The following is a 19,604-nucleotide window of genomic DNA, read 5'->3' as shown; positions in this document are numbered from 1 at the left end:
GTATCCTCGGCCTGTGATTTCGGCATTTAGCACAGAACAAGCCAGTCCAAAAACAGTGCCGCTGGCAGATCCAATGCTAACCACAGGAAAGGATGTGCTGTGGGGAATTTGGCAGTTGTCTCCTCCTCTCTGTGCCTTCTGAAGTTAGGGGGTATTTTACCTTTATACAAGACAGCTTTGAAAAGAGTAATAAATTACAGTATCACTAAATAATTGTTCCAGAGGGGTGTTCATCCAGGCTATATTTTTGTAGCCCATAATAAATCACCGGGTAACAGAAATATTATAGCTGACTTCCTAAGCTTATACAGAAGAGTCCTTCCAGAAGGTTTCAGGAGCTGCACCTCTGTGCAATTCTGAGCACTAGAACTGTCATGCTGGATGAGACCAGAGGGCAGCCCAGCCCACCACGGGGACCAGAATCAGAGGCTGCAAGGGAAAGCACAAGGCATGAAAGTGACCTGATCCAGCAGTCCTCTTCTTGTCTCTTAGCATTCAGAGCCTGACTCAAATCTTGAACCAACAGCACTAGCAGCCTTTCCAAAGTCTCTAAAAATTAATTCTGACAACTTTGGATATCCTGACACTCATATTAGTATCCAATCCTTTTCCTGGATCTTTCTAAGTAATTCTGCACAACAAACAAAGGGAATTTAAACTAGGATAATTGGTAAAAATAACAAGACACTTGATTTTTATCAGATTGGACAATTACTCTTTTTGAAACGGGGAATGATATTCAAAGATCAACAGACAAAGACTACAGGGCGGCCAGGGCTGGTCTCCTTCAGCCTGCGGGAGTGCACGCATGCTCACTTGTCCCTCCATGGAGTTACCTTGGCTGTCCTTTGAAGAAACTTATCTGGGAGGAGTCTGAGATCATTCACCTTAGGTCCATCATCTTGCTTTGTTTTGTGCACACCAGGGATCCCAACAGCCTTTGCTGCATCAAAAAAACACAACAGTTACTGTAGCAATTCCCATGACAAATTCGTGTGGGGCCTTTGCTGTGCACTACAATACAAGGTGCATGTAGTAGACTTATTTAAAAGGAAAAAGATCTCTCAAGTGTTAGAATAGCCAAGCATGAGGCAATTACTTCTCCAGACTACCACAGAGAAAAGATATATGTCCACTTACCATATAGATCTGCTGAAAACCAACAAAAATCAAAATAAATCCCAACTTTACAAGTAGAACCATACCAGCCATAATAAACTAAATGGTGGAAAACACATTCTGTTTATTAAATACTAAGAACTACATGAATTTCCTGGTATTTGTTAGTTGAAGTCATTAACTTCATTAACTGAAGTAGTCCTTCAAGTACATACATTTAATATTTAATTTCCTTTAAAAATACTATGCAGGGTTATAAAATGCATGTTTATCTTTGAAACTGAAACCGTATCTACTAAGCTGACACTCTTTCACTGTGGATCAGGATTATGAAAAGGTTTCATGAAAGTAATCGGTATATATGACAAATAGCTCCCTCCCCCTGGAATCTCTTGACCAGATGCCAATAATCTTTAAATCAACTAATTTCTAGTTTGCAGTTTTCAAATATTCAAGTGTCTGAGTTTGGAAGTATCTGCTACAGGTGGCTGGCACACCGAATGCATTCAGCATTTACAAACTTCCAAAGCAATTTTTGCCATGGAGAAGGCTGGGACCAGTCTCTTCTTGAGCCGCTTCCCTGCTGCGGGCCAGTGGTTACTGGTCTGACAGCATTTTTTGGATGGGAACATCCACATACTCGTCTGGAGGGCTCGTGGAAGATGGCTGCCTTTTTCTACTTGTATGGCAATCGCATCCATCTCAAGCACAGGTGCTAAAATCAGGCCTTGAGTGTTCAAAAGAAGTTTTGCTTTCTTAAAGAGAGACCGTGACACCAACCAAGTTTCAAGGGACGTGGCTGTCACTGTTTCCCTTAGAAGACATGAGATAAAGCAGCATTTCGCTGAAGACCATGCTAGAGCAGGGCCGCAGCGCTCGCGAATGCAAGAAAGACGCAAGGAGGGCAGCGGTGATGCACAGACCCTGGCCCCCAGATGACACCCATCTGCCCCGCAGGGACCCTTGATGGAGGCTGCTGGTGACATGACAGATGAAGGGGGCTGGGCTGCGGGAGGGGCGGCTGCAGCTGCCGGCAGTGCCAAGCAGTGCCAGGGCACTGGGGACTGACACTCGGGGGGGAGCCGGGGGGGCAGCGGGGGGGCAGCAGCTTGCCCCGAGGGGAACGGCTGTGCACCACCATCACAAGGGCACGTTCACAGATGGTCCTGCTGCTGCAGACGGCCTGGGTTGCCTTCGGGCAACGTCATCCCAGCAGTCGTTTGACAATGACAGCTACCGCTCTAATGACAAACGCTGGTTCTCATATGCCACTAATTATCCCCAGCTTTGCCTTCTGATACAAAGCTCTTCAGACTTCGCCTCTCCCCAGAGACCATCTTTTTCAGAAGAATCTAAGTGACTTTTATTTTATCTTTACCGACTTGCTAGCGAGGCCAAGAGGAGGATGGACAGATATTCAGGGGTTTAAATAAAACTCTACTTTCCTAAAAAAAGCAGCAGTAGTAGCAGCAGCAAACCCATTTCTCTTTTACTTCTCCTACTGAAATGGAGTCAGATTTGCCACAGCCAAGGTTACTAAGGGATAAAACCACCCAGAGTTTCATGGTGACAAACAAGTTGGGGGAAAAAACTGCTCAGATAATTATAAACAGTTTAAAAAGTGGGGATATCCAATTTACCTCATTTGCTTACCTCCTCCAAGATCTTTGCTACCTGAAGGTCATACCAGGCAACCGGTTAGTAAAGAATAAAAGCAAGAGGCCATTTTGTTTTCTCATAAATTTTCAAGCCATCAGTTAATAGTCATAAGTTTACCGTGTGCCAACCATAAAGACAGCTAGGACAAAGAACAGGATGATCTGGAACAAAGAAACCCTAGCAAAGCCAGAGGGCAAGGGAGGTTGGTGGCCTTCCAAAGGCCATGCCTTCAGGCACACCTGCCACTAGCCCAGGGCTTTACTGGAGTAAACTTCTCCCCACAGAACAGCACATACTAGTTGGAAGAGAAACTAGATCTAAACATGTTTGGGGAAAAAAGAGCGAGCTGCATTTGCTGCTTTCCCAGCATAGCAGAACAGCAGCAGCAACTCGAGGTCCAGCAGGCAAGAATGAGAACAGCACCAGGAGCCATGTGAGGAACATGCCCTTGTTAGCGCTGCCTTCTTTCCACTTATCCTTCCAACTCCCAGTTCTCCAAGCAGTTGCTTGGATTTTTTCACTGAAACAGCTTTCCCTGAAAAAAAAAGGAGCCAGCAGTGACATCTTGAGAGATATCACACACACATGCAAAAGCACAGAAGTACCAGGACGAAGCTGTCAAAGGGAGCATGGCAAATTGGTGACCAGAGCTCCCTTTGCCTGGGATGAAGAACATGCAGGGCTAGGGCACTGCCCCCTGTCCTGCTGAAGCTGAGCCCCACGTGAACCCAGTACAGATACCAGAAAGCTTCTAAATTCTCACTGTGGCACGTGGTAGAACTTCCCTTTTCCCTTCACAGCCAACATTAAGCAGGTGGCCTTTGGCTGGCTGGAGAATCATCATCTTCTTCAGGGGTGTCTCCAGTTCCAGCATCCCTACCAAAAAATCCTGGGATTATTAGAGACCCAAGCAGACAGAGCCTGGGATTATTAGAGACCCAAGCAGACAGAGCCTGGGATCTACAACTATACCAGCAATAGAAAGAAAGAAAGCAGCAAATCCCAGACATCTACTTAATTCCTACCCATCTTTCCTAATCAACTTCAGTATCTAAAAGGTCATCGCATACATTTGCTAATGGGGAATGCTCCTGAAACAAGGCCCAGGGAAGACGACACACAAGGAACTCTACTCCTGGGGCCAAGAGAAGTGGACTTCTCTATAGCTTGCAGTTGCTGCTTTTGAAGTCAAAATTCTGTCAGTACCAGGGCTACATCTAACACTCGGGAGCCTACCACAGCAAAGCACCAGCAATGAGAGCTCCCTGTGACAAACCCGCTGCTCAGAAAGGACAGCTACCCAGATCCAGTGCCCACCTGACTCAATTCTCAAATTACTGCACAGAAATCTCAGTCTCAACAGCAATAATCAGCCACAAGAGTCTGATACCCAAGTCCCCTAAATACGCTTCTGACAGTCCCTCTCCTTCACCGCACAGCCCCCTTCCCTCCAGTGAAAATGGAATTCGGTGGGTGGGCAGAGGGGAGGTATCAGGGCCCCACTGGAGACTGGTGGTCTAGAAAATCTGAGCTGGGAGACACAAACATCTCCCACAACAGGGCAGAGCCACGGAGGCAATCCCAAAGGAGAGCTAACTTCTGAGAGGAGCAGGATTTTGAGCAGGGGAGGTAGGAAGAAAGTCCTTGCATTATGCCAAACTTAAAATGAATTATTCTGACCCCTTTACTGCAGTGGTTATCCAATGACCATTCAATATTTCCACCCTGGGCAAAGACATGTTTTCTGAGAAAGATTTACTATGTTAGCTTGGGCAATACTTCATAAGCTTATCTTACAGTGAAAACACACTTCAGCAACTAGGATCCAGTGAAACTGCATTATAATCTCAGTGTTTTCCTTTCAGCGATTATCTGACAAACCAAAACTGTAATAGTCTTACTTAAAAAAAATTAGGCACTAGATACAAAAAGCAACTCAAATTAGTTATGTTATTACCAACAAAACAGATCCAGGACACATGGAATTTGCCTCTCTCTGTAAGCGATCAGTTTAGGCAACTTCAATACACACTTAGATTTGCCTGACAGGCATTCCTAGGTCAAACTTTTTTTTTTTTCAAAGCCCCCCAGATTTTCTTTTACAATTAAATTACTGTGAGATTAAAAGGTGGCCAAAGCAGACCAAAAGTCATCAGACTAGAATTCTGATTACTTGTGACAGATCCAAAATTATTTTCACTGGGTTTGCATTGGTCACTGGAAATTTGCAATTCTGTCCAAAAAGAATACAATTAAAGATGCAATATCCAGTTGCAAATGAAAATATATCGCAGTTTCAGATCTCAAAAACAACTCACTGGGAAAAAAAAATCTCCCTCCCTGGATGGAAAGAAACAAGTTTTTTTTAAAAAAAAAAAGTTTAATGTTTGCTTCTTTAGCTAGACAAAAAAACCCAAAAATATGCTTGAGAAGTTAGTTGGCTTACTCTACATGGGCATATCTAAGAATCCCATCAGAAGGCAGTATTGATAGGAAGCTTTAAAAGAAGAAAATACTGCTCTTCAGCTTACTGACACTTACTAACAACACTTAGGTTCTCTGATGTCTGCTTCAGTAAGCAGTTTTCAGCATATTATGTTTTAGTACCAAATATATAAGGGAAGCATAAAACAAACCAATTCATTACAAATATATCAAGGATTGTGTGTCACATTCAAAAAGGATGTGGTTTTGGAAGTTCTGTCTATATCAATGCAAGGGACATGGAAATGAAAACTCCCTTCAACCAAAAAGAGATACGTTCAAATGCATGCACAGATTTGCCCTGGGTTACACTGTTCTGCTACAATCTTCATCTTTAGGAACAATAAGAAGGAAACATGTTGCTGTTTAGAAGACTGTACAAGGGCTCTTCACATTCTGCTGCTGATGTTTATTGGCACATAACAGGTTTTTCCTCCGGAACACAAAACTTAATGGTATGAACCAGCGGTTCGCATCACACTCAGTCCTTCCTTCACTAAATAAACCAAAACATAAGGTTTTGAGGATCAAAGCAAAGGGATCTGGTTTCTTAGAAACACTTGTTCCTCCCTGGATGATTTCAGTTCCTACAAAGTTATGTTGGTACCTAAAGAGGTAGGAACTCTGAGCTTCTCCTCATCTTCGCAGATTTCTCCCCCATGGAGTCCACAGTACAGAGGTCCAAGTGAACCCTCTCTGAAGTCTCATCTTGCAGACCAAAGAGCCCCTCCTCCCTACACAAAGTGCCCTTTTGCCAGGTACCAGGTACTATTCAAAACTGGAATTTATTTTAAACAGGCTTTATAAGAAGGCTCACTTAAGAAAATATCACGCAAGAAGCAGTACTTTGTGAGTATTTGTATCTCCACACACAGAGCTCTCCCCCTGTGATGGAGGGAAGAACAGGCACTTCACTGTGATGAGACTGTTAAGCCAACAGCTTTGGAATTAAATACATGCAGCCTGTTCAACATCAGCCTAACAGCTCCTGTGTGCAATGCAAGAGGGCTCTGCAGGTAAGAAGCAAAGCTGCTCCAAAGCTGTCTCAGGAGCAGCACTCCTGAGTGTCTCGTCACAGACCTGTGCATCTAATGAACAAGATTGACTTCCTTAGAGATGTTTATTTTGAATTTTCATTTAATCAGACTCACCCTGCCACAGCTGTTCATGTCTAAACACCTGAACTCACACACCTGCATGCCCAATGGCACAGTGAAGATGAGGGCCAGGAGATCAGATGGTCCACAAGGAGACTTTTGAAGATGCACAGGCAGGAGCAGACCCTCAGAGAAGTGAAGGAAAGGCATAATAATGGATGCGTACAGCAGAGAGACAATCATCTCAACACAGAGCAAAGGCAATGTGAAGAGGTGAGTATAGCTGGCTTCCTTAAACACACAAAGCAGCCAAGCATATAATTATTTACTTATATTTAGCCACCTCCCTCCACAAGGAAGGATGGAGGAGATGGCAGAATGATGAGATAGGAGCGTCACTTTTCCTTGGAACCCTCAAAGCCTCATCCACAACAAAGATTCAGCATCATTTTGGGAAGCTACCGTCCAGCCCAACAGATCAAATCAGCTGCCTCAGTAGCCACGTAACATTACTACAACCACCACACAGGTACTCGGGGCTCCTGGCCCTCTCATGTCCTTCCGAAGTTGCCAGTCAACAGCAGGGTTGGAAGCTTTATTGCGACAGACTTAACCCTCCAAAAAAAATCAGGTAGTGTTGCAGTCTACATAAATACGGTTTTGTTACATTAATAGCAAGTAAAAATATAATGCTACAGAAACATTTCCATTGAGTATTTTGCCTATCTACTTAACGTTCTTCCTTCCTGCATGTGCATTTGTTCCCAAAGTGTGTGTGTCCAATTTCACTACTGCATGGAAAATATGTTAGCTGAATGAATCCTAATCTGATTCATCCCGGAAACCTTGCTGCTAACAATGACCGTACTCTAATATGTTTATCTTCACACCCACCATTCATTCTCAGTATCATGCCCTCTCACTTACTTGACCTAAACTTGTAACTCAAAAGGAGAAACACAGGTGAATTCAGGAACATGTGGTAGTATGCTGAACTTAATCAAATTCCTGTTACCTAATTGTGTAAGCAATTGGGTTGTTTTTGTGGGGTTGGGGTTTGTTTTTTTTTATTTGGCCTTACTTAAGAAGTCTTTGGGGGTCAAGATAACTTACTAGGGAAAAACAGCATAAGAAGCTTTCCCAACATTAACTTCCATTGCAAGCTTCAGCTGTGCAACAGAAGAATAACTGGAGCTTATTCAGCCCACAGCATTTAATCAATGCAACCGTAAAACCCAATTTGTTCAATAACAGTAGAACACTTTTCTTAAGTTGCTATACTGTTTATTCTTCGAGAAATCTATGCTCTCATTTAAGAAAAGTTACAGCAACAACCAAAAGAGCTAGATCCAAAGACCCACAAACATGAACTTAGGATAAACTAATACAGAGCTGTCTCGGGCAGCTGAAAAAGCTCCAGCTTCTCTGCTGGTTTTCCAGGCTTCAGCAGAGTGAAACCGATCTGATTTTTGACAGTTCCACCTCAAGGATTTCTATTAAAAGCCGTGTAACTGAGAAGATTTCCTGGTAAGCGTTCACTCTGCTGTGGCCTAGAAATGTTAAGAGCTATGCAGTAGAGACGAGCCATCTCCAGAAAGCTGCAGGCTAGGAAAGAAGCGTGAAGACTCCTTAAAAGCACTCAGTGAATGGGAGCCTCTGAAGAAGGGGGAAAAGAACAGTTATTCCTTCCAGCAGTCAGTGACACTGGTGGGCTCCAAATTTGTCAGATATTTCATGGCAGCTAAACTGAATGAAGGGGTAACCTGAGCAGAGCACAGGGACAATACGGTGTCCAGATTCTCGTCACCATCATCCTTTCCCTACCAGCCTTGGCCAAGGAGAGGAATAGCAGTATCTCTCTGAACTCTGCCTTATGCCAATATGACACTGCAAACTGCAGAAGGACTCCAGGTGCCAGATAAAGACACAAAAGGCACCTTGTCAAGCTTAAAAGAAGAGAGAGAGATCACAAAAGCAAAGAGGGGGCATGGAAGTGCATGAGGAGGCGCAGAACTGCAAAAAGGGACTGAACTCCAGATTATCAATACAGTTTTCTTCTTTGCTAGAAGGATGCAAAAACCTTTCTACAGCATCACCTTGGGAAAAGAATGGCTTAATGCACTATCACACAACCATATAGTGAAGTTACCAAATGCCACCATTTCTGTCAAGCCAAGCAATCCCAAAATACTCAGTAACAGCCTCCAGCCAGGACCAGAATGGACACCAAGCAATTTTAGGTTATAATTTCTGACCTTACCAGGGCTACTAGAGACTGACAGTCTCACTTGACTTGAAAAGAGATTGACCAGTGTCCACACAGCCAATGCTGAACTGACAGGGAGACAGGAGCAAGTTCTGCAGCATCTCCAACCCAAATTCTGTTGATTCTACCTGTTAGCCATCAGCTATTTGATTCAGTTTTCCATCACACAATCGGCTGAGTTAGCTGTCAGTTTACTCCGCATGTAAACAAGCTATTTTTATTCAAACTTCATTACATCAAAGCAGTGAGTAAGCCTCAGACATTCACATATTCAAACTCTGATTAGCAGAAGTGTAGGTCTAAGTGGAAATCCTGAACAAACACAACTATCTGATCACTGCCAGGGCAGCTGGTCCACCAGCTTGATGATTTCTGTGAGCCACGCCGTGGGAAGCAGGATATTTTGTGTATCTGGTAAAGTAAGACCTCTCATGAGAAGAGCTGCAAAAAGCTGAGCAAACTAGTTTGACAAGGATAGCTTTTGGCATAGTGACACAGTTTTACAAATTTTTATATTAATATCCTTTTGCTAAAAAAGGCTGAGGCACTTTTATGAGCACAGTTGCCATTCTCAAGAGTGCAAGTAACTGCTACTGTTCAATTGCTGATGTTTCCTTATCAGAGAATTTTGATTCCAATATTTAACAAGAGACAGCTCACATTTGTATGAAACTCATGTGACACGCAAGTCTGTATAGGGATACAGCATTGTAAAGTATTGTGTACAGAACATTCTGCACTTTTCCTGGGTTGAGAGGACACAGAGAAGTTTCTATTTTTTATTACATATTGAAATGTAGTATAAGGAAAATCCTTCTACTGCAGCAACAAGTCACAGAAGTAATGTATTCCAGCTCAGCACTAAGTGGCAAGATAAAAGTTACATTACTTCTGTTGCGGTAGTCAATGTGAATGAGGATTAAGGAAAAGAATTACACATCTGGCAAAGGTCATGTCAACAGGCAGATGACTTCTAAGGACAGCAGTGACACAGAGTAAGCTGAGGTAACACAGAGGTAAAACAGAGGACTTGCATGACATTTACCACACACTACAGAGAATTAATCTTTTCTGTGTACACAATATTGTTCAGACTAGCACCAGGATGCTATTTCCTTGTCCTCTGCCTGCATTTCAATAGGGCGTAGATACCCCAGAGAGGGTTTGAAGGACACTAGTAAGGGAGCTGAGAAACTTTCTTCAGGGTCCTTATTGTTACTGTCTTTGTAAAGAAAAAGAACAGAATGTTTATTCTCCATGTGGAGATATTTACACCTTGGAAATGGAGCTGAAAAAGCAAGAGGAAAGAGATTTCCAACCTTGCTAAAGAAGACCTGCCTCCAATGACCAAAACTTAACAATAAGACAACTTAACTTTGGAACAAGGCAATATTGCTTTTTGTGTAGAACAGCGTGCTGAAGAGGAAAAGTGATGCTAGCTCATCACTTCCTACATCAGACACTTTTCTGAAGATAATCTGTAACCCAACTACTTTGCAAGAAGAGTTCACTTGACCAGGACAGCTGCTCACAAGTGTGTCCTGGCTTTGGCTGCAATGGAGTTTATTTTCTTTTCAGTAGCTGGTGCAGTGCTGTGTTTTGGATTTGGTGTGAGAACAACATTAATAGCACACTGATGGTTTTAGTGGTTTCTTGCTAATTTTTATACTAAGTCAAGGACTTTTCAATTTTTCAGGCCCTGCCTGGGAGAGGGCTGGAGGGGCACAAGAAATTGGGAGAGAGCACAGCCAGGACAGCTGACCCAAACCAGCCAAATGGATACTCCATACCACAGAACATCATGCTCAGCGTATCAACTGGGGGGAGCTGGCCAGGAGGGACCGATCACTGCTTGGGGACAGGCTGGGCATCAGTCAGCCGGTGGTAAGCAGTTGTATTGTGCATCACTTGGTTTGGTTTCTTTTCCCTTTTGTATTGTATTCCTCTCTCCCCCTCTCTCCTTTTAATTACAATCATTATTATTATATTTTAATTATTAAATTGTTCTTATCTCAACCCACAAGTTTTACCTTTTTCCCCCCCCTCAATCTCCTCCCCATCCCTCAGGTGGGTGGGGAGTGAGCAAGTGGTACTTAGTTGCTGACTGGGGTTAAACCACAACACAGAGAAACATCAATTATGAACTTTCACTTAAATATCCCTGAACAAAGCAAGAATGATGCATTTTTGTGAGCACAAGAACTTTCAGAAAGTACATGGGCTGAGAATTGGGCTGAATGTGATGGTGTCTTCACTTCTGTAAACCTCTCTTGCTTACCCCATCCCTTCTGGGGTCTTATGCAGAGAAGGGCAGGAAGTACAGCTCTGATAACTGCAGCACTTGGTGATGACACATCCAACATCTGAGTCTCAGCCTGCAGCCCCACGCAAACAGTTTCTACCAGTTTGCTTTAAGCCCCACAGAGGCACAGGAAGCCCATCATACAATGACTTCAGGGAAATTCAATCCACTCAAATCTGGGCCGTAATCAGTGTACACAATGCTTCAATGCTTCAGAGCTTCTGATGGCAAGAGCCAATCCCAAATTCTTTGCCCCAGCGTGTAACTAGAGATGGAGGGGGTGACTGTGCTCTGAAGAGTAACAGTGCCACAACAAGGGATGGGACACAAGGCCAGGGTCAAAAAGATATCAAAAAAGCCTGCACTCCCAGTGTTGACCCAGAGTGCTCTTAATTCAAATGACATGTCTACTTTTATTCTTCGTGGTTTTCATTCTGACCATCAGCAGCAGAACAAATGAGCCAGCAACAGAGACAGTGTAATGCTATTCCTCTGTCACAAAGGACAAAAGCCATCTAGCAACTGAGAGGCAGCAATCTGCAGAGCTTGTGTATATGCACAAAGATTTGAGCACCATATCAACGTGACTGGGGGTTTTTGCCCCAAAATGAGTAAAATTTACTTTTGATTCTATTAAAGTAGCTATGGATATTTTTCACCCTCAGAAATCTGGTGGGGTTTTTGCTTAGTTTGGATTTTGTTTAGGTCATATATATGGATCTGTTTATACATACACACACATGTATGCATATACATACTTAAAGTGCACATGAGAATACAATAGACTGTTTCTTGATTTTATTTTATTAAATATGATAGCATCTTTGTTCAGCCCGAAACCTTCAGACTTCCCTATGCTAGGGAAATAAAGAAGAAAGCCCAGTACAAGTGTTCACTTATGAGTTGCACTGGCCAAAAATTATTTCTCCTGCTCCTTTCTGTGCATAAGGCCATGCAATGAGTCTGTGTCATAAATCCTACAAAGCAATGCTCTCAGGGAAAGTAAGGAAAGCACTGGTTTTGGTGGGTCAGCAGGAAATCTCCCCATGGGATCTCATCTCCCATCCACCTCTCTCTGTTTTGCTGCAGTAGTCATTTCAGGCAAAAGGGATATAACACAAAAGAAAAGGCTCATATGCAGTTTACTTAAAAGAAAAGTTCAATGGGCAGCATCAGGCAAGCAGCCCTCCCAGGGCAGACCCACGTTACAGAGGGTCCATCACGTCCATCACTACAGTTCAACCCTGCAAAGCGCTCTGCCTCCTGATGCCAGTACCACATTTCAGTGGATGGCCTTAGAAGTCAAGAGGGTATTATACTCTAAGGCTAAGTTCTGGCTTGAAGAAGTGTATGTTTGGTCCTTTTAAAAAAGCATTTTGAGCCACACCTGTGAAGGCTGAATTTGGCAGGATCTTTTCTTTTTTAATGACAGTTATCACTGATGCTAGAATAACTATAGCTGTTTTCCAGGCAAGACTTAAAATATGGGTAAGTGATGATATGAGAAATTGCATGAAAGACAGGAAACAAGCCAAAGCAATCATCAACTGCTCAAAAACACCTTCAGAAAAAGCAGCATCGTAAACTTTATATGTATGAAAAAAAAAAAAAAAAGGCAGGCATTAAAAAGCAGAGCAAGAAGAAACTCGAGAAAAATCCATATGGGTTATATAGCCAGAGAAGCTGAAGCAACTATTAAAAGAGGCGATAGCAAAATACAAACTCAGCAGAAATCTAACTGGCACACTCACACCAGCCACAAGGCTTGTTAAGGATGAACATGGAAAGGCCTTGAAAACAGTTGGCTTAGGCAACTGCAATGGAAAAGTAAGTTGGATTTCAACTGTGTAGACAATAAGCTGATGTAACATTTGCCCTACAAATATTCCCTCAAGATAGAATTAAATGGCAAAAACCACTTGGCACAGATTTTAAGAGATGTCTTGATAACCTCCAATACAGATCACTCCAGAGCATTTCAAGGAACTATGATGCACCAAGAAAAGTAACTTTCATCAAGCCTTTACACTGAAGTACAATCATACAGGTAAAGTAAAATATTGGGTCAAGTCTGTATTTATTTTTAGATGCTGGTATCAAACTAGAATGTATTTCTCTGAATTTTAATTTGGCATTGCTATCAGAAGAAACAAAGATGCATCAAACACGACACATGACTCAGGAGCATTTTAGGAGATTTGAAATTGTCAAATCAAAAGTGGCAGCTCAACAGTATGTAGCTATAACACAGTGTCCAAGACTGCAAAAAAAGACGAGGTTAATAACTGGCTGTGTAAAACAAAAAAAGACAAGTAACTCCCAGTTCAAGCCCTATGCTGGAAAGTAACAGAACAAGATGGAAGTTGGTTCACACACCTTGACAGTAACTCAGAGACAGTGGAGGTACCCAGAAGGAAATAGCATCACAAACTGGTGAGGTGGCAGCTCCATTCATAAGCTGAAACCAATGTTTTGTTTATAAAAACTGCAACACTTCCACTCATGTAGTTTCCAGTTTTATTAATAGACAGGTGTGAAAAACTGAAGTCTACCAACAGTATAGGCAGAGGTCTGTGCATCTTCATAGAATAATAGAAACCTTTAAGCTGGAAAAGACCTTTGAGATCATCAAGCCCAACCATCAACCCAGGACTACCAAAGTCCATCACTAAACCATGTCTCAAAGCACCACATCGAGGCATTTTTTAAACACCTCCAGGGATGGTGATTCCACCTCCTCCCTGGGCAGCCTGGGCCAATGCTTGACCACCCTTTCAGTGAAGAATTTTCCCAAATATACAATCTAAACCTCCCCTAGTGCAACTTGAGGCCACTTCCTCTTGTCCTATCGCTTGCTACTTGGGAGAAGAGATCAACAACCACCTCACTACAACCTCCTTTCAAGTAGTTGTAGAGAGCGATAAGGTCTCCCCTGAGCCTCCTTTTCCCCAGGCTAAACAATCCCAATTGCCTCAGCCACTCCAAGACTGGTTCTCTAGATCCTTCACCAGCTCTGTTGCCCATCCCTTTGGACACGCTCCAGCACCTCAGTGTCCTTCTTGTCGTGAGGGGCCCAAAACTGAACACAGGGTTCAAGGTGCAGCCCCACCAGTGCCCGGTACAGGGGGACGGTCACTGCCCTGGTCCTGCTGGCCACACTGTTTCTGATACAAGCCGGGACGCTGTTGGCCTCCTTGGCCACCTGGGCACACTGCTGGCTCACGTTCAGCCGGCTGTTGACCAGCACCCCCAGGTCCTTTCCCACCAGGCAGCTTCCCAGCCACTCTGCCCCCAGCCCGCAGCGCTGCGTGGGGTTGGTGTGACCCAAGCGCAGGACCTGACACCTCACACAGGTGGCCTTGGCCCATCGATCCAGCCTGTCCAGACCCCTCTGCAGAGCCTTCCTGCCCTCCAGCAGATTGACACTCCACCCAACTTGGTGTGATCTGCAAACTTACTGAGGGTGCACTCATCCAGATAGTGGATACATCCTAAGTTATTGACATCTTTTCTGGACAACTGGGGCATGCAACAGGAATGCACCAGAATATCTCTCTTGGCAAATTTTTCAGCAGCAGCTGAAGGCATATGTTAAATGTGCCAATTGCCACAATCCTTTCAATACACAGCATTTCAGGAAAGGATTTAGTACTAGAAAAGATATGCGAAGAGCAGCGTAAGCATAGTTTGGGACAGGGGAGCCTATTTTATTTTGCCCTAAGCAACACTTGATGGTTTGGATGGAATTCAGATTCAGAATAAAATAGGTTTGCCTTCAAAACAGATCGCATAATTGGCTTTAGGTTTTAGTGTAATTTTCTTTTTAAATGGACCAAATCTTTAAGTTGCTCGTAAGTCAACTGTTTGAAAACAGCAACCAACCTACATGCCCCCAAGGAAATATATCCTTATCCCCAAACTGAGACACGTAGATTGGGCCAGCCAAGCAGCAATGAAGGAAACTGCTACAGCAGCATCTTGAATTAAACACCAACCAGCAGTCCCCAGACAGCCCTGAGAATTGCAAATCTAAAGGTGTGACTCCTGTTTCACAGATTTACTTTGCATCAGTCAAAACTACATAAAACCCAGTCCTTAATATCCATTCAAAACTATGAAGGCAGTTTAGCAGAAAGGGATAGAAGTTTAAGGCATTAAGCTTTTATGCCTGTATTTTATATCTTGCAGCAAAGCAAGGCAACAAAGTAATACTTCAACAGTTTGCTCAAATAAAGGTTTAAATCAGCAATCTGATCTACTCACCCTTTTCACTGGTATCCAGGGAAAGTTTCTTAATGTCATCAGTCAACATATCCTGCAAGTGGTCTTGTCCATGCTCTGCATCATTATCATCAAACTGAGCTTCTATAATGACATCCGGACTTTTAGCATCGCCTTTCGATGTCTCTTGAGGAATGCAAGTCCCCGACATATCCTCAGGGACATCTGATTCATGTGTGGCTTCTGTTTCTTTGTCACTACCATCTGGCTTTATTACCTGAAGGAGCAGGGGATTTAAAAAAAGAGGCAAGCCAAATCACTGGACTGGAGAAAGAAAACATTATCTTTCCTTCTTCATCTACATCCCCAAGGAGCTGACAATGAATTGTGGGTGGCTGGTGGCACACTGCAATTGCTGTGTAATTAGCCACAGATATTGCACAATCAAAAGAGGTACCTCACTAGGATAAAGACAGGAACGGCATGGCTTTTGCAATACCTCAACTGTGACAATAATATATCCAAAGCGTATCTAGAGCATAACCATACAGTTCCTGCCAAACCTCTAATAGGCTCTCCAGAAGTTGGGAGTAAGCACAGAGAGGGAGGAGGATACGCTACAATTTAATGAGTTGCTTAGACCATTGTTCACCAAGATACGCTAATCATCCTGGGAAGTCCCAAAACTCAAGCAGTTCCAGTGAATGCTGGGATCGTGTCAAAGCACATCTCTGGGAGAGCTCCCCAACACACAATTAGGAACAGACTGAGAAAGTACAGACCTGAGAACACTGTGCCCTGCGACCTGCAGAGGAACTGGACTGTAGCAGCTCAGTAAGGCACCAAGCTTTACATTTTTTTAGGCTCTGGTCTTTTTGTTAAAGGCACTCAATTATTGCTGTTACCTACACAAATCTCCTAATTCAATTATTGAGAGGAATGAACTCAATTAAAGTACAAATTACCTAACCATTAACTAACTGACAATTCAGATAAGTAACTCTGACCAGCTGTAGCTACAGCTTTGTCCTCACTTCAATATAGCAGTGGCACAGGGTGGGGAGAAACCGTATCTGTGATCAGACAAAATCATGGAGAACCCATGTCCCAGTAAAGTAGACACCAGACCTGGATGGCATCCCTCACTGCATGTGACAGAAGCAGAAATAACTCCACCTCGGTATATAATGATCAAAACTGCTGATACCATGGATACACATGCTTTTACTAGCATACTCTGTGGGACGAACAGCAAGTTGCAAGCACCTACCTGGCCCTGGAACCTAGAACTAGGTTTTAGTTTCAAAAGTGTTTCAGCTTTGCTTAAGCTGTGGTACTTCAGTAGGAGATTCATACAAGCATGGAGTAAGAAATAACCTACTAAACATTAAAATCACAAAGAAACTGGGTGACCCCACTCCAACATCCTCCCAGCAACTGAGCTCCTCTCCAGCTGGTGCTGGTGTTCACCAGGCAGGTAACTCTCTGGGGATGCTCCTCCAAGGTCCCCAGTCCTCAACATCACTAACCCAGTACATGACAGCAGCAACTCATGCCACTAGCGAGGCCAGTGAAGGGCCCTTTAAAAAATGCCATTAAAAAAACACCAGCTTTCTGGTAACATACTTCATGTGACAGATATAGTCCCTAGAAATAAGCATAAATAGCCTCAGCAGGACCTAGCTGAACATAACCATTCCAAGTATGAAAAACGCAATCCAAAAAGGTCCACAAATTATCATTTAGTAAGTGAAAAGCAAACAGATCAAATCAGACCTGTACAGGGAAGACTCAAAAGTTTACATACACAGAGCTACAGTCATGCATTCAAGCAGTACCCATTTCTTTGTAGTCTTTTCATAATACGTAACAGAAATACAATCAATTTTAAAACAGGGTTGAATTCAAGTCTTTAAAAGAAAAAAAACCCTCAGATGACATGACTTTGAACTCTTGTTACCTTTTGTGACTCTGCTTTCCATCTTTATTTTTGTTTTTTAATATGTATATCATTTGTTACCATAGCAGATTTTGACTCAAACATTAAATTGTGACAAAAAGGGAAAAAGTTTGGCAGAAGGTGGGAAAATGGCTGATTATTAAACCTGGCTACATTTGGTACATAAAATACTGACACACAATGGTCTGGGCAAGAACAGTCTATTAGATTAGAGAGCTGACAAGGCTCCACACACTAGTGACTCTGCCAGTGTGCCTATCCAAAAAGAAAACCAGTGTCAACAGTAATGTTTGGACCCTGCCATGGTCAGATGTGGATGTGTTCAGCTCTTAAATTTCAATTGCACCAGATGTGTGCAAGTGTGCAACTGCAGCAGGAATTCATTTTCTTCAACCCCTTCAGGCTTTGTCTGAGTTCCTTTCTCTCCAAGTCATCCTTTGCAGAGTGAGAGATATGTTTCAGGTACTAAATTACAAAGCTTTCTATATGTAACACAGCAAACAACTTCAACTATACCTGAATGATAGGAAGTGCTTCTCTAAAGATGCAGCACTGAAAATCTTATGCTTGAAGAGTTTATGTTGTATTAAAGAAGGTAGCATATATGGATTTCTTTTTAAATGCTATATGCTAAAATTACCATGCTTCCCTCAAACTACAAGGATACACACTGCTGACGCTAGCTAGCATGATGCTCCAGCTGTGACTACCTAAAACCCCAGTCACACATTTCCTTATGGATTTGCAAACGGATTTTTAAGTAAAGTTTTCCAGAGTCCACAAAATCATGACCTCCATGCAGCATAGAGCAGCAAAACGTCCAGATGCTGGCAAGCATGGGCAACAGGATTTGTTTTCTTTTTAAGGCCAAGACAGATCGTTTAGGCTGACCTCATACATAACACAGCAGGGAATTTCACCCAAGATTTCTTACATCACACCAAAAATTTAGGGAAGCTGTACATCACAGGACTGGAAAGCTGCATAAGACTTTACAAAATTGGGAGCTCAGTGGATACAATTACTCCATTTAAGATGATCAGAGTTGCTGGCCAACATGAGCTCATCACAGAGATTCCAAAGAGCAGGATCCTTCTGTATATTTGCAGCAGCAAATCTGACCATGACAGAATAAGCATTTCTTACATGCAGCATGTCAGAAACCAGAAACTGATGATATTGCACTCTCCTATTTCTTATTATGCTATTGAAGCTCGTACATGACATACCGCATACAGCTAGAACATATTGGTATCAGAGACGCAGAATAAATTAAATGCACAATTGGCTAAGTCTATCATATAGTCATATGTGCAGTAGAGAGCATCATTCTCTGCCAATGCAGCTGACACTGCATGGACCAAGGAGGAGGGGATTCCCGCTTGCTATGTATGCAAGAAATGTATGGCCCTACTACCATGCAAACATCCCAGGATGCACGGTTAAAGCCCCTTTAAAGGACCTTAACTTCCTGACCTGGGAAGTCAAATGTCAACCTTATGGTTGTATTATTTTCATATGTTCTTTAATAATAATAAAAAAGTGTTAATAAGCATTTTGATTAAAGTCAATTGCTTTTTGAATGTCTGATCCTTAAGATAGTGGCTGAACAAGTTTTCTTCCAACTTTAAACAAACATCTATTACTGAACAAGCATCAAGTTTCTGCCCCATAGTGATTGGTTTGTAAAGTCACAGATGACTGAACACAAGATCTTTGAATGAAAATCCCATTTCAACCATAAATATAATAAAAAACAGCTAGTGGGCAAGAACATCCTGGCATGGATACATACAATCTGGACAGCAGAGTGACTACGTCGCTGCATCCAGCCCAGTCTTGAAGTAGCCATCAAACGAATGATTGTCCTTACTCGGGAGGAATTTGTTCCAACAGAAAACTTAACTGGGAATCTGTGCATCCGCAAGTACAAGGGTTACCTCCTGAGCTGCAGGAGAAAATGCCTTCTCTGCCAGAATCAATCTTATATCTGCCCTGTTAGGTCCCAGCTTTTCACAGACCTTCAACCTAAGCCTCACATCCACCCACGGACAAAGCCCAAGCCTATTTTCTCAGATCAGGTATGGGGTCTTTGTTGCTGCCTCCTCAATGGCAACAGCTAACAACTCATATATTAGCCTATAATCTCAAACTATTGAACCAGACCAGTGATTTTCCATCATCTTTCAGCTATTAACACCCAGGCTTTTTCTAATAAATGCACCAAACCCTGAAAATGTTTAAGCCTGAAACTAAAGAGTTTTGCTTTTCTTCCTTATTCATCTCTGATCCTTACAAGCAATCCATGAACCCTCATAGGTCTGAAGATGAGACATGGATGACTGCTGGACTAGACACACTTGGACAGATGCATCTTGCACGGCTAAAAACTTCCCACATAGGGTCACTGTTTTCAACAAACGCTTCTGCAAAGATACCTCCGCTGAAAGCATGGATCATCTTCACTACAGCAGTTCTGGACACAGGTTAAATAAA

The 19,604-nt window shown here is 42.8% G+C and overlaps 1 protein-coding gene across 5 annotated transcripts in view; it reads right to left on the bottom strand.

The window, feature by feature from the left end:
* Positions 1 to 19,604, bottom strand: part of DIS3L2 (DIS3 like 3'-5' exoribonuclease 2) — a 195,549-nt gene that overhangs the window by 121,186 nt on the left and 54,759 nt on the right. For all 5 annotated transcript variants that reach the window (XR_005107263.1, XR_005107264.1, XR_005107265.1 and 2 more), the window contains 2 exons: positions 15,191 to 15,425; positions 837 to 943 (listed from right to left, as the gene is read on the bottom strand). Coding sequence is in view for 2 of the 5 variants with exons in the window: in XM_037406892.1 (XP_037262789.1) it covers positions 837 to 943; positions 15,191 to 15,425 (342 nt within the window). In the remaining 3 variants the exon portion in view is untranslated. The remainder of the gene's footprint in view (positions 1 to 836; positions 944 to 15,190; positions 15,426 to 19,604) is intronic.

Source organism: Falco rusticolus, chromosome 13, assembly GCF_015220075.1.
Source record: "Falco rusticolus isolate bFalRus1 chromosome 13, bFalRus1.pri, whole genome shotgun sequence".
In the NCBI taxonomy this organism is placed as follows: Eukaryota; Metazoa; Chordata; class Aves; order Falconiformes; family Falconidae; genus Falco; species Falco rusticolus.
This window is presented reverse-complemented; position numbering and strand designations above follow the sequence as displayed.